The sequence below is a fragment of the Abramis brama genome (genome assembly GCF_963993115.1).
Source record: "Abramis brama genome assembly, chromosome: 1".
Lineage (NCBI taxonomy): Eukaryota > Metazoa > Chordata > Actinopteri > Cypriniformes > Leuciscidae > Abramis > Abramis brama.
Genome location: NC_139963.1, coordinates 53,302,784 through 53,317,164, shown reverse-complemented (window position 1 = coordinate 53,317,164; position 14,381 = coordinate 53,302,784). Strand labels below are relative to the sequence as shown.

The following is a 14,381-nucleotide window of genomic DNA, read 5'->3' as shown; positions in this document are numbered from 1 at the left end:
TAAAAAAAAACATATGCAAGTGTTACAATCAATCCCAAACTTCACCTAATTCAAGTTAAATGTATATTCTATTAAAAGTATTGAGTTTGAAACAAAAAAATACTCACCTTCATAGCGGATTTTGATGCCAAACACGAGAGAAATGTTGCTTCGCTTATAGCTTTCTTCTTACGGCAGCCATCTTGGAAATTCGAACGTGAGAATCAACGTGATGACGTAATTTATGTCACTAGTATATGGGCTTTAGAGATATTCACAAACCAAAGATATGACAGATTTCCTAAGTCACCAACACGCCTGGCGCTGATCACCTGCTGAGAACACAGCCGCAGGAACAAAGCGCTTGTGCGTATATAGGTCAGTTTGTCACATACCTACAATGTTTAAGTGACTACAGTGGCTCAACCATAAGTTTATCAAGCGTCGAGAATACTTTTTGTGCAGGAAAAAAATAAAACAAAAAAACGACTTTATTCAACTATTTAGTTATTTGCTTATTTTTATTTTTAATTTTTTTGCGTACAAGAAGTATCTCGTCGCTTGATAAATCGTCAGTTTCTGCACATAAAAACTGTTACGTGTTAGAGATCTAATTACTTTAATACAATGTAGGCCTAGTAGGGGTGGGCGATATGGCAAAAATATCATATCATGATTTTTTTCAGAAAAATCACGATTCACGATTTTTTCACGATTCTTGGTTGTTGGTTGTGTTGGTTTTACTATTTTGTGACTGAGCATTACAGCCACTAATGTCTATATTTTAAAAACAAAGCCTTAGGTAACAAAATATAAAATAAAAAAGAATGACAGACAGGGGCGAAGATAAAAATATTTGTCATTATTTTCTTTGTTATTAAATATTAAGATCAAAGATACACATTACACATACACAACTTAATATACAAATTAAATAAACAGTGCTTTATGTTTTTTTTAGCTACAGTAGGTGTATTTAACAGTAGCATTGAAGAAAGTAATTAAATGAACAAAAATGAAAATAAAACAAAACATAGACTTCACTGTATAAATTATACATTTATACTTATTAAAGCTACTATTAAAGTGATCAGTCAAGAGCAGTGAGTGATTTTCTCTTTGCATTTTGTTGTTTTATTAACATTAAAGGTAAGGTATAGCTCTCCTAAAAATTCAAATTGTCATAATTTACTATCTCAAGTTGTTTTAAACTTGAATAAGTTTCTTCTGTTGAAAATAAAAGTTACTGAGCCACATTCTTCAAAATTTTTATATTAGAAAAATATTAGAAGGAAATTAATACAGGTTTGGAACAACATTAGAGTGCGTAAATAATGAGAATATTTATTTTTGAGTGAACTATCCCGTTCAAGGACAAGCGGCAGCGTGTTTGCTACTGTCTCTCTAAGAGCTGCGCACGACGCGTCTAATATAAATGCATTTGACAAGCAGATTTTCTCTCAGTTTTCTCAAGTTTGCTTTCACTTTAGACATAACCGACTTTATGTAAACCTTGTGTATTTGACAGTATTAGCACAATAAGACTCGAAATATAACTTAGTCTAGTATCCAGGCGCTGATAGACAGGCTTTTAGTGCATGTGAGCTTCACATGTATAACTTAACATACGCACTGAGAAACGCGCATCAGCACGCAAATTAAATGTTTAACCAACAATTATTGCACATGCGAATTATGAACTTTTGTGAACTGCAGTGTCCCGTTCCGCTGCGTTAACATTTTATGTGAATATACGTCACGTTGTTATGTAGGACAGACTGACAGAGGCGCCAGAACAGCAACTGATAGATGCACGATACTACGATATTTCTTAAAAAGCAGGTCGTGGAGACATTTTAATCGTCCACGATCAAAAATCGACATATCGCACACCCCTAAGGCCTAGTTATCATAAAATCAAACCGTGTTTCAGTTCATAGTTAGGCTATGTTGCGTGTTTGAAGATGAGTGTCATTAGTGCTTGTCTTTGTATTATTGATGTTTTATCCATGTCTTGGGTGTCACGATTCTCCAAATCCTCGATTCGATTACATTTTCGATTCTAAAGTCACGGTTCGGTTCAATTCGATTCTCGATTTAAACAAAAAAATTGAAAGCACAAGCTATGCCATTTTTAGACTTTTATGCAATATAATAATATCTGACCTTTGTTCGCAATGTACCACACACTACATTGTCAAATTTAAAATGTTTATTAACAACATAATGTAACAATAACTTATATCTTCAGTCAATTGGAAACTTAAACAATATAACCTATTACCTATTATAGTCCCGGGGCTCCCTGGACTCCTCAGAGCAGTCACAGGCGAATAGCACAGCGTTTTAAATTGGGTTCCCACAGCGTTTGCAACGCAGTACGAGAGAACGTTTTCGTAAGGGACCGTACTTGGTTACTTGCGTAACCTCGGTTCCCTTAGAGATAAGGCAACATTGTGTTGCCTTGCCTTGCCGTGCTATTTCGCTCAAATCTGGTACTTTGCTTCAGTCGATCTAAACCTAAAGTCCTTTGGTGATTTTTCTCTGAATTTATACACCTTAGCCGTGTCCAAATTGGCGCGCTCGAGGTTAGCAGGGTGCCAAGCGCTCTCATTGAACTGCACGCCACTACTAACTCGCCATAGGTTCGTGCAGTTGCCACAGCACAGACAATCAGCTTGCTCAGACGAGCTATAATGCTCTCGCTGTGCAGCTGCTATGCGTTTTAACCCTCTGGGGTCTATGGTGTTTTTGGGGCCCTTGGGATGTTTTGACATGCCCTGACATTTGTGCTTTTTTCAATTATTTATAAACATGTTAATGGCAAAGGAAATTCACTCTATATAGCACAAACAGGGCTACCATAATATGTGAGCAACATGTATGTAGATGTTTGTATCTTTAAGAGAATAATGTTTAATGCATAGTTATTGAAAAAAACTAAAAATGAAAGTTGCTGAAATAAGACCACAAAACTCATACTTAATATATGTGTCCACAAGACTTTTGACTAATGGATGTTGTCGCTTCAAGTTCTTAGTCTTGTTTTATCGTTCACAAAAAAACAATACATTGATTTAAACTGTGTAAAACAGGTTTTGCTTGGAAAGCCAATATGCGAGGGGGCGTGAACGAGGAGTGGTTAACACCTGAGAATACAATGTCCCACCCATTATGTGTAATGACTTGCATAATGAGCCATTCATTCAAAACATATGAGCAGAAGTTGCTAAACAAAAGCTTATTTGATGTGGCAGTATATTCTACAGTAAAAACTGTACCCAAATCTAGTCAACAAAATGTTGTCTTTCATATTTCGCCTGACTGTAATGTTGTTTTTATGAAATATTAGGGCATATAAATGTTAACATATAAGCAAAAATTGGCAAACAAAAGCTTATTTGAGGTGGCAGATATTTTACAGTAAAAATGTATAATCTATCCAAAACTAATCAACGAAATGTTGTCTTTCATATGTCTGTAACATAGGTCTTTCGTTTTTATTATAAGAAATATAAATGTTAATTTGCAGTTTAATACGTTGCTTATACAAATACGTTTTATTTCAACAAATTTCAGTCGATTTTTACTCAGTAGGCCTATAGCAATACAGTTTGCTAAAAGCGAAACATTCATTCACACACAGAAACGCGATTCAAATTTAAACCGTCTTATGTTAGTTGTGGTAAACAGCGCACATCGCTGCCGTTCATTCATTCACACACAGAAACGCGATTCACTTGAGAATGAAAAAAAAAACTTACTACAGTATTCCTCAGCTCAGCTGAATCTGTTGCTCCTCGAAATACCAGCACTTCTGAGGTACATTTTCCATTATTATTATTACAATAGTATTATTCCTCACAGCGCCGCGAGACGGTGTAAACAAGTACAATGATCTGAATAAACTTGATGTGTTTTCTCGAGCTGATGTGGGCATTCACAGTTTGCATGGATTGCCTCAGTCATTTGCGTTTGAATAGCGTGCACTCTCAGTGGGCGGGGTCACATTAAAAATAATTAGCTGAGATGAGAACGACTGACATCTCGCTTTTTTCATACAGATTGCATAAACTGAGAATATTTGTTATCTATATAAAATATTTAATTTAAAAGAAGAGAATTCAAGCTTCATGCCTGTGTGTCTGTATGCCTGTTTGACTGAGTATTCGCTGAGTTATGGTTCATTTTCGGACGTGTTTCAGAATGGACTTAACTGACAGAGAGAAGGCAGAACTCGCTTCGTGTTTATTTTTCTTTATTTGGAAAAAAAGCACAACACTTTGTTTTTATTGTGAGTATACACAAAAAAATACAATTTTTTGTAAAAATACATTTCTAATTGATTGTCAACATCAGGTCAAACTAAGTGTAATTTTAGCTCTGGTTCACAATTTTTTGCAACCATGTTAACAAAATGTCTGACATTTCTCAACATAGTTTACAACATTGTTTTTTATGCAATAAACATTAAACTGTATCAAGTAAATTAACTTTCCAGAATGGCTGACAGGATTGTAATCATAACTTAAGCAAACTCTAATTTTACTTTAATTTAAAACTGTTAAAGCCGCTGTCAGTCTAGACAGCAAGCAAATTTCTGCAATGGTCATGAATTGATGTCACACTCTTTTTGTAAAAAAATTTTTTTTTTTAAACAACTACAAAAGCAATCAGATAAACTAAATAACAAATACTAACTAGGTTAAAAAAAAGTTGCTTGAGAAAGGCTTTTAAGTTTGAAATAGCTAAGAGTTTTAGTTTGTAGTTTTAAAAGCTAGAATGTTAGATAGATAGATAGATAGATAGATAGATAGATAGATAGATAGATAGATAGATAGATAGTGAAATAGCATTTCAGTAAGTTGGCTTAAGTTGACTTAATAAAAAGCTTATCAGTATGTAAAAGGAATATCAATCTAAAAGTTATTGTCAGTATTATGGCCATGTCATATATATATATATATATACATATAATCTTTTTATGTTAATATTATTATGTGTCAATGATCTAATTATTAAATGTAAATCATTTATTAAAGTTAGTCTAAACGATTACAATATTTTAGGGCTCATTTTTATTTCCTTTTACTTCATTTTTCTCTTGTGGAATTTTCATGTTCTAAAAATTAAATTATTATAATTTTTTCTCTCATTTCAGACCTGATGGAAGTAAAGGAAGAGAGTGAAGAACTGAGTGAAGTGAAGGAGGAGAGTGAAGAACTGAGTGAAGTGAAGGAGGAGAGTGAAGAACTGAGCGAAGTGAAGGAGGAGAGTGAAGAACTGTGTGAAGTGAAGGAAGAGAGTGAAGAACTGAGTGAAGTGAAGGAGGAGAGTGAAGAACTGAGTGAAGTGAAGGAGGAGAGAGAAGAACTGAGTGAAGTGGAGGAGGAACATCATGTCCAACCTGGAGAAAAACCTTTGAGTCATTTAAAGACTAAAAATAAATTTATAAACAAAAGAAGAGCCAAGAAATCTTTCACCTGCACTCAGTGTGGAAAGAGTTTCACAACCAAACAAAGTCTTGAGCGTCACATGACAGTTCACACTGGAGAGAAACCGTTCTCAAGTGATCAATGTGGAAAGAGTTTCAGTCAATTAGCAAATCGTAATGTTCACATGAGAGTTCACACCGGAGAGAAGACGTTCTCATGTGATCAATGTGGAAAGAGTTTCAGTCAATTAGCAAATCTTAATGTTCACATGAGAGTTCACACCGGAGAGAAGACGTTCTCATGTGATCAGTGTGGAAAGAGTTTGACAACCAAACAAAGTCTTGAGATTCACATGAGAGTTCACACCGGAGAGAAGCCGTTCACATGTGATCAGTGCGACAAAACATTTATTGGGTCATCAAACCTGAAGGCACACCTGACAGTTCATACAAAGGAGAAGCCTCATTCATGTTCTGAGTGTGGAAAGAGTTTTTCACTGCTGCAATATTTACAAACACATCAGAAAACTCATACTGGTGTGAGCAGTGGCGGACTGGGACAATAATTCAGGCCGGGAATTTGACTCCACTGCCAGGCCACCTCTGCTGCTGCAGTCACCACCACCCTATTCATGTAATCTACTGGACTGATAAACTTGTAGGCTAACCATATTAATGTAACAGGTAGACTACCAGATGCAATATAAATGAATAAAAAAATAACCCTTAAAAACTCACTAGGAATACACCATTTATACTACCAAACCAATGACAAATAGAAAATTGGCTTTTTAAAAGAGATAATAAGAGACACATTCACATGTTGAAATATTTACATTTTATGTATTTTCAGTGCTCAAAAGGGGTGGGCGATATGGCAAAAATATAATATCACAATTTTTTTCAGAAAAATCACGATTCACGATTTTATCACGATTCTTTTTTTAATGTTGGTTTTACTATTTTGTGACTGAGCATTACAGCCAAACTAATGTCCATATTTTAAAAACAAAGCCTTAGGTAACAAAATATAAAATAAAAAAGAATAGCAGACAGGGGCGAAGATATTTTTTTGTCATTTTCTTTGTTATTAAATATTAAGATCAAAGATACACATTACTCATACACAACTTAATATACAAATTAAATAAACATTTGCTTTATGTTTTCAGCTACAGTAGGTGTATTTAACAGTAGCATTGAAGAAAGTAATTAAAATAACAAAAATAACAAATATGAAAATAAAACAAAACATAGACTTCACTGTATAAATTATACATTGATACTTATTAAAGCTACTATTAAAAATTATCAGTCAGGAGCAGTGAGTGATTTTCTCTTTGCATTTTGTTGTTTTTTAACATTAAAGGGATAGTTCTCCTAAAAATGCTATTTGTCATAAGTTACTCTCTCAAGTTGTTTTAAACTCGAATAAGTTTCTTTCTTTTGTTGAAAATAAAAGTTATTTGGAAGAATGTGGGTAACCAAACAGTTGATGTACCCCAGTGACTTCCATAGTATATTTTTCTCCTATGGAAGTCAATGGGGACCAGCTACTGTTTGGATAGCCACATTCTTCAAAATATTAATATTAGAAAAATATTAGAAAATATTAAAAGGAAATTAATACAGGTTTGGAATAACATTAGAGTGCGTAAATAATGAGAGAATTTTTATTTTGGGGTGAACTATCCCTTTAAGGAGAAGCGGCATCGTGTTTACTATTACTACTGTCTCTTTAAGAGTTGCGCGCGACGCGTCTATTATACACGCATTTGACAAGCAGATTTTCTCAAAATTTTCTCAAGTTTGCGTTCACTTTAGACATAACCGACTTTGTTTATGTAAACCTTGTGTGTATTTGACAGTATTAGCACAATAAGACTCAAAGGATAACTTTGTCCAGTATCCAGGCGCTGGTAGACAGGCTTTTAGTGCATGTGAACTTCACATGTACGCGCTGAGAAACGCACACGTTAGAACAGCGCATCAGCACGCGAATTAAATGTTTAACCGACAAGGCATTAAAGCACATGCAAATTATGAACTTTTGTAAACTGCAGTGTCCCGTTCCGCAGCGTGTACGTCGCGTTGTTCAGGATGTTGGGACAGAGGCGCCAGAACAGCAACTGATAGAATGCACCACGATTCTACGATATTTCTTCAAAAGCAGATCATGGAGACATTTTAATCGTCCACGATCAAAAATCGTCATATCGCACACCCCAATGCCAAATTATTATAAATATAATGTAAATGTAATCTTGACCGACCTGTTCCCTTACTGGCGAACATGGCTGGGATTTTGCAGCAGCTTGCTGCGTCTGCATTCGTAGTTGCACACCAGCCTATCACATGCCAGGCTGATGGTCTGCACAGCGGCAGCCGGCAGGCCAGAACGACCGTCAGGCCACCGGGAAATGTCCCGGTGCTCCCGATGGCCAGTCCGCCCCTGGGTGTGAGAGAGTTCATGTGCTTGGAGTGTGAGAAGACTTTTATTACAGTGAACTGTTTAAAACGGCACGAGAGAATTCACACTGGAGAAAAACCTTACAAGTGTTCACACTGTCACAAGAGATTCAGTCAGTCATCAACTCTGAAAACACATGAGAAGATCCACACTGGAGAAAACCCTTACAAGTCTTCACACTGTGACAAGAGATTCAGTCTTTTAGCAAATCTGAAAACACATGAGAGGATCCACACTGGAGAAAAACCTTACAAGTGTTCACACTGTGACAAGAGATTCAGTCAGTTATCAAATCTGAAAACACATGAGAAGATCCACAGTAGAGAGAAACCTTACAAGTGTTCACACTGTGACAAGAGATTCAGTCAGTTATCAACTCTGAAAACACATGAGAAGATCCACAGTAGAGAGAAACCGCACATGTGTGATCAGTGTGGGAAGAGTTTCTCTATTAAAAGTCAGCTGAAGATACACATGAAGATCTGTTAGATCCAGAGCTGGAAATGGCTGAGATTCACTGGGGGACTCTAGTTGGGAAGATTTTGTACTTTTAATGACTAGATGTACTTAAATATAAAATAATTTATATTATAATCTATGATACCATTAAACAGGCTAATTTCATGTTTCCTCCTAACAATATTTTCTTAAAGGTAGGGTAGGTAGGATTTGTCTAAAAAACTTATTTTCCAAATTTGTTTAAACTTTATTTATACATCAATACATAATTAAAATGTAAGTACTCTGAAAAAGAAAGTATAAAAATTGAGTGTCTGTAGACCTCTCACGACTGTTTTAAAGACAGCTCATTATTTCCATTCACTCCACCTCCTCCCTTCTGGGCTCCTTCCAAAGCCACGCCCCCAAAACACATGAACGCGCGACTCCGACCGCTGAGTTGAAGACACATTATTTACCTTAGACGAGCGGAGAGGAAGGAGCACAGTGCATGTAGTGACATGTCAGAATCACATGTAATAAAAAAATTGAATGCTAATTGCTTATGAATATAAACAAATAAGATGTATTTTAGTACTCACTATCAAGCTAGCATATTGATATTGGTAAAGTTTAAATGTGTGTATATATATATATATATATATATATATATATATATATATATATATATATAAATATATAATATATAAATTTAAAATATATATTTTTTGATTCGCTAACGAGCTAGTTATATAAGCTAAAAACAGGTTTTTCCATTACCATCAGTTACATTGTGATGAAGATGAATTTCGTGTAAGATTCATAACATATGGTGTTCTGCATGTAGGGGTGGGAGATATTGACAAAAATGAATATCTCGTAATTTTTTTCCAATATCTCGATATCGATATTCAGGCGATATTTTTGCCATCCTTCAAAGAAATGTGTGCAAACTGGCAAAGAAGGTCCAGTTGGTCTTTTGACTTGCTGCATTTGATATTATTGTAGTCTATAGAAAAAACAATAAAGAAGCTAACTAAACAGAATCTGTGGCAGCCCCTACTTTTCCCACTTACAAAAAAAAAAAAAAAAACTTAACTAGGCACTTCTTGCAACATCCATCCATCCATCCATCTTCTACCGCTTATCCGGGGCCGGGTCGCGGGGGCAGCAGTCTAAGCAGGGATGCCCAGACTTCCCTCTCCCTAGACACTTCCTCCAGCTCTTCCGGGGGGACACCGAGGCGTTCCCAGGCCAGCCGGGAGACATAGTCTCTCCAGCGTGTCCTAGGTCTTCCCCGGGGTCTCCTCCCGGTGGGACATGCCCGGAACACCTTCCCGGGAAGGCGTCCAGAAGGCATCCGGAAAAGATGCCCGAGCCACCTCAACTGACCCCTCTCGATGTGGAGGAGCAGCGGCTCTACTCTGAGCTCCTCCCGAGTGACCGAGCTTCTCACCCTATCTCTAAGGGATCGCCCAGCCACCCTGCGGACAAAGCTCATTTCGGCCGCTTGTATCCGGGATCTTGTCCTTTCGGTCATGACCCACAGCTCATGACCATAGGTGAGAGTAGGAACGTAGATTGACTGGTAAATCGAGAGCTTCGCCTTGCGGCTCAGCTCCTTCTTCACCACGACAGACCGGTACAGGGACCGCATTACTGCAGAAGCTGCACCGATCCGCCTGTCAATCTCCCGTTCCATCCTTCCCTCACTCGTGAACCAGACCCCAAGATACCTGAACTCCTCCACTTGAGGCAGGAGCTCTCCACCAACCTGAAGCGGGCAAACCACCCTTTTCCGACTGAGAACCATGGCCTCGGATTTGGAGGTGCTGATTTTCATCCCAGCCGCTTCACACTCGGCTGCAAACCGTCCCAGTGCATGCTGGAGGTCCTGGTTTGATGAGGCCAACACGACAACATCATCCGCAAAGAGCAGAGATGAAATCGTGTGGTCCCCAAACCTGACCCCCTCCGGCCCCTGGCTGCGCCTAGAAATTCTGTCCATAAAAATTATGAACAGAACCGGCGACAAAGGGCAGCCCTGCCGGAGTCCAACATGCACCGGGAACAAGTCTGACTTACTGCTGGCAATACAAACCAAGCTCCTGCTCCGGTCGTACAGGGACCGGATAGCCCTTAGCAAAGGGCCCCGGACCCAATACTCCCGCAGCACCCTCCACAGGCCGCCGCGAGGGACACAGTCGAATGCCTTCTCCAAATCCACAAAGCACATGTGGATTGGTTGGGCAAACTCCCATGAGCCCTCCAGCACCCTGTAGAGGGTATAGAGCTGGTCCAGTGTTCCACGACCAGGACGAAAACCACACTGTTCCTCCTGAATCCGAGGTTCTACTATCGGCCGGATTCTCCTCTCCAGTACCCTGGCATAGACTTTCCCAGGGAGGCTGAGAAGTGTGATCCCCCTATAGTTGGAGCACACCCTCCGGTCCCCCTTCTTGAAAAGAGGGAAAACCCTACCCCGGTCTGCCAGTCCAAAGGCACTGTCCCAGACCGCCACGCGATGCTGCAGAGGCGTGTCAGCCAAGACAGCCCCACAACATCCAGAGACTTGAGGTACTCAGGGCGGATCTCATCCACCCCCGGTGCCTTGCCACCGAGGAGTTTCTTGACTACCTCGGTGACTTCAGCTTGGGTGATGGACGAGTCCGCCTCCGAGCCCTCAGCCTCTGCTTCCTCAATGGAAGACGTGACGGCGGGATTGAGGAGATCCTCGAAATATTCCTTCCACCGTCCGGTGATATCCCCAGTCGAGGTCAACAGCTGCCCACCTCCACTGTAAACAGCGTTGGTAGGGCACTGCTTCCCCCTGCTGAGGCGCCGGACGGTTTGCCAGAATCTCTTCGAGGCCGACCGATAGTCCTTCTCCATGGCCTCACCGAACTCCTCCCAGGCCCGAGTTTTTGCCTCCACAACCACCCGGGCTGCAGTCCGCTTGGCCCGTCGGTACCCATCAGCTGCCTCGGGAGTCCCACAAGCCAGCCAGGCCCGATAGGACTCCTTCTTCAGCTTGATGGCATCCCTTACTTCCGGTGTCCACCACCGGGTTCGGGGATTGCCGCCTCGACAGGCACCGGAGACCTTACGGCCACAGCTCCGAGTTGCCGCGTTGACAATGGAGGTGGAGAACATGGTCCACTCGGACTCAATATCTCCAGACTCCCTCGGGATCTGGTCGAAGCTCTGCCGGAGGTGGGAGTTGAAGATCTCTCTGACAGGAGATTCGGCCAAACGTTCCCAACAGACCCTCACAGTACGTTTGGGTCTGCCGAGTCTGTCCAGCTTCCTCCCCCGCCATCGGATCCAACTCACCACCAGGTGGTGATCAGTTGACAGCTCCGCCCCTCTCTTCACCCGAGTGTCCAAGACATACGGCCGAAGGTCGGATGAAACGACCACAAAGTCGATCATCGACCTCCGGCCTAGGGTGTCCTGGTGCCATGTGCACTGATGGACACCCTTATGCTTGAACATGGTGTTCGTTATGGACAAGCTGTAACTAGCACCGAAGTCCAATAACAGAACACCACTCGGGTTCAGATCAGGGGGGCCGTTCCTCCCAATCACGCCCCTCCAGGTGTCACTGTCGCTGCCCACGTGGGCGTTGAAGTCCCCCAGTAGAACGACGGAGTCCCCAGTCGGAGCACTTTCCAGCACCCCTCCCAGAGACTCCAAGAAGGCCGGGTACTCTGCACTGCCGTTCGGCCCGTAAGCACAAACGACAGTGAGAGACCTATCCCCGACCCGAAGGCGTAGGGAAGCGACCCTCTCGTTCACCGGGGTGAACTCCAACACATGGCGGCTGAGCTGGGGGGCTATAAGCAAACCCACACCAGCCCGCCGCCTCTCACCATGGGCAACTCCAGAGTGGTGAAGAGTCCATCCTCTCTTGAGGAGTGTGGTTCCAGAGCCCAAGCCATGCGTAGAGGTGATCCCAACTATCTCTAGTCGGAATCTCTGAGCCTCACGCACAACCTCAGGCTCCTTCCCCGCCAGAGAGGTGACATTCCATGTCCCTAGAGCTAGATTCCGCGTCCAGGGATCGGGTTGTCTAGGCCCCCGCCTTCGACTGCCGCCCGATCCACTTAGCACCGGCCCCTTACGGTCCCTCCTGCAGGTGGTGGGTCCACGGGAGGGTGGCCCCACGTCGCTCCTTCGGGCTGAGCCCGGCCGGACCCCATGGGGGGAGGCCCGACCACCAGGCGCTCGCATACGAGCCCCAACCCCAGGCCTGGCTCCAGGGTGGGGCCCCGGCTGCGCCATACCGGGCGACGTCACGGTCCTCGTTTTGTTTGGCATCATAAGGGTTTTTGAACCGCTCTTAGTCTGACCCGTCGCCTAGGACCTGTTTGTCTTGGGAGACCCTACCAGGGGCACCCAGACAACATAGCTCCTAGGGTCATTCGGGTACTCAAACCCCTCAACCACGTTAAGGTGGCAGTTCAAGGAGGGGGACTTCTTGCAAGTGATTATTAAATCAAACAACAATATTGTTGATGATCAATTCAAAGTAAAAAAAAATATTTTCAAAACTGTATAAATCCATCCATTTTTTCCCCAAAACGCTATAAATCCATCTTCTTCTTTTTTTCAAAAATGTATGGTTTGTCTTTTTAAAAAAGTCTTTTGTCTTTTATTTTTCGTGTTTGCATTTATGAGGAAAAAACAATATTACGTGACAGTTCTCCATTATGGACGCGAGCGCTCTGAAAGCGGCACTAAGACTTTCAAACTTTCACAGAGACCTCAAAACAGAAAGTACAAAGCCTTTCTTTAAAACGAATTTCGTTTTGTATTAATTGTATCTTAATTTTAATATTTTTTTCATTAACCAATTTCCTGGATTAAATAGGCCAACATAAAAGTAAATATAGGCTACACAACATAAGGTGCTTGAACTGGAGATTATATCATCGTGAACCGAACCGTAGCCTCGCCTCACAGGCCTAAAAAATGTGAAATATATTTACAGAAATCTGGTTCTAAACAAAACCATCCAAAAGAAAATAAAACTATGTAGCCTAATAAATGTGCATTTCTCCGGTGCGTTCACTACTGCGAAGATCGCGAGTCAATAGCCTATCGTCAACTTCATCTTTGCAGCCGACACAGAAATTAATAAACAATTAAAATGTCTTATTGCAATATTTTACATATTCATAATTACTTTTGGTGGATATTTGAGGCAGCTTTTTAGGTTTATGGCGTTTTGGAAAAGAGCTCTTCACATACAGACACCGTTTCACCAAGGCACAGCGGCCCTTCAGCACATAAGAACAAAAAGAGAAAAAGCACGGACTTACTAATTACGAAACTTTGATGTGGTTGAACAGGTGAAACAGTCACAAATTCCTCTGCAACTCAAACCTTCTCACTACGGGTTATGAAGGAAGAGAACAGCATTACAGTTCAGCGCGTCCTCCTTTGATTGCTGTGTTGTGACTGGAAAAGTGCGTGCAGGAGCACATGCGCAAAACGTAGGTTTGTAAAATGTCCTTTTGTAAAATGACATATGATAAAATAAAAATAATTTTAGGGCGAAGCAGAGGAGGTCGTGCAAGAGGCCGTGGCGTGCAACTAGGGTCCGAGGAAGTAGAGGCCGAGGAAGGGGTGGTCGCTGGAAAGCCACGCCGATATTGACACGCGTTTTATTTATTTGTTTATCCAAAGACTTTTTGTTCATTACCCTTTCTTGTACTGTCTTCTTTTTTTTTTGCCTTGTTTGCCTTCGCTAACTGCATGCCGGTAATGTGAATTTTGATTGCTCTTTCTCTGCCATTGTTTTGCTATTCCTAGGTTCCGTGCCTCTTGAATTCCTCAAATCAAACGTGCGCGCATAAGTGGGCAGATCCCGTGGCAAAAGGGTGGTTGCCATGGTTGCGAGAGAGAGTGACAGTTGCCTAAGCCAATCCTTTGTTTCGTCCGGAATGGAAATAATGAGGTGTGTTTAATGCAGATTAAACGGTCTAGAGTCACTTGATTTTTATACTCTTCTTTTCAGAGTACTTACATTTTAATTATGTATTGATATATATAGAA

General features: G+C 41.1%; 2 protein-coding genes across 2 annotated transcripts in view; both read left to right on the top strand.

Annotated features, from left to right (window-relative positions):
• Nucleotides 1-5,979, top strand: part of LOC311097528 (uncharacterized protein) — a gene marked incomplete at its 3' end in the record, with an annotated part of 85,292 nt that extends 79,313 nt beyond the window's left edge. Inside the window, exon 2 of the mRNA XM_084137284.1 lies at nt 5,141-5,979. Within this exon, the coding sequence (XP_083993410.1) occupies nt 5,141-5,979 (839 nt within the window). The remainder of the gene's footprint in view (nt 1-5,140) is intronic.
• LOC311087681 (uncharacterized protein) overlaps nt 1-14,381 on the top strand; it is a 48,800-nt gene that overhangs the window by 5,618 nt on the left and 28,801 nt on the right. The window lies entirely within an intron of this gene.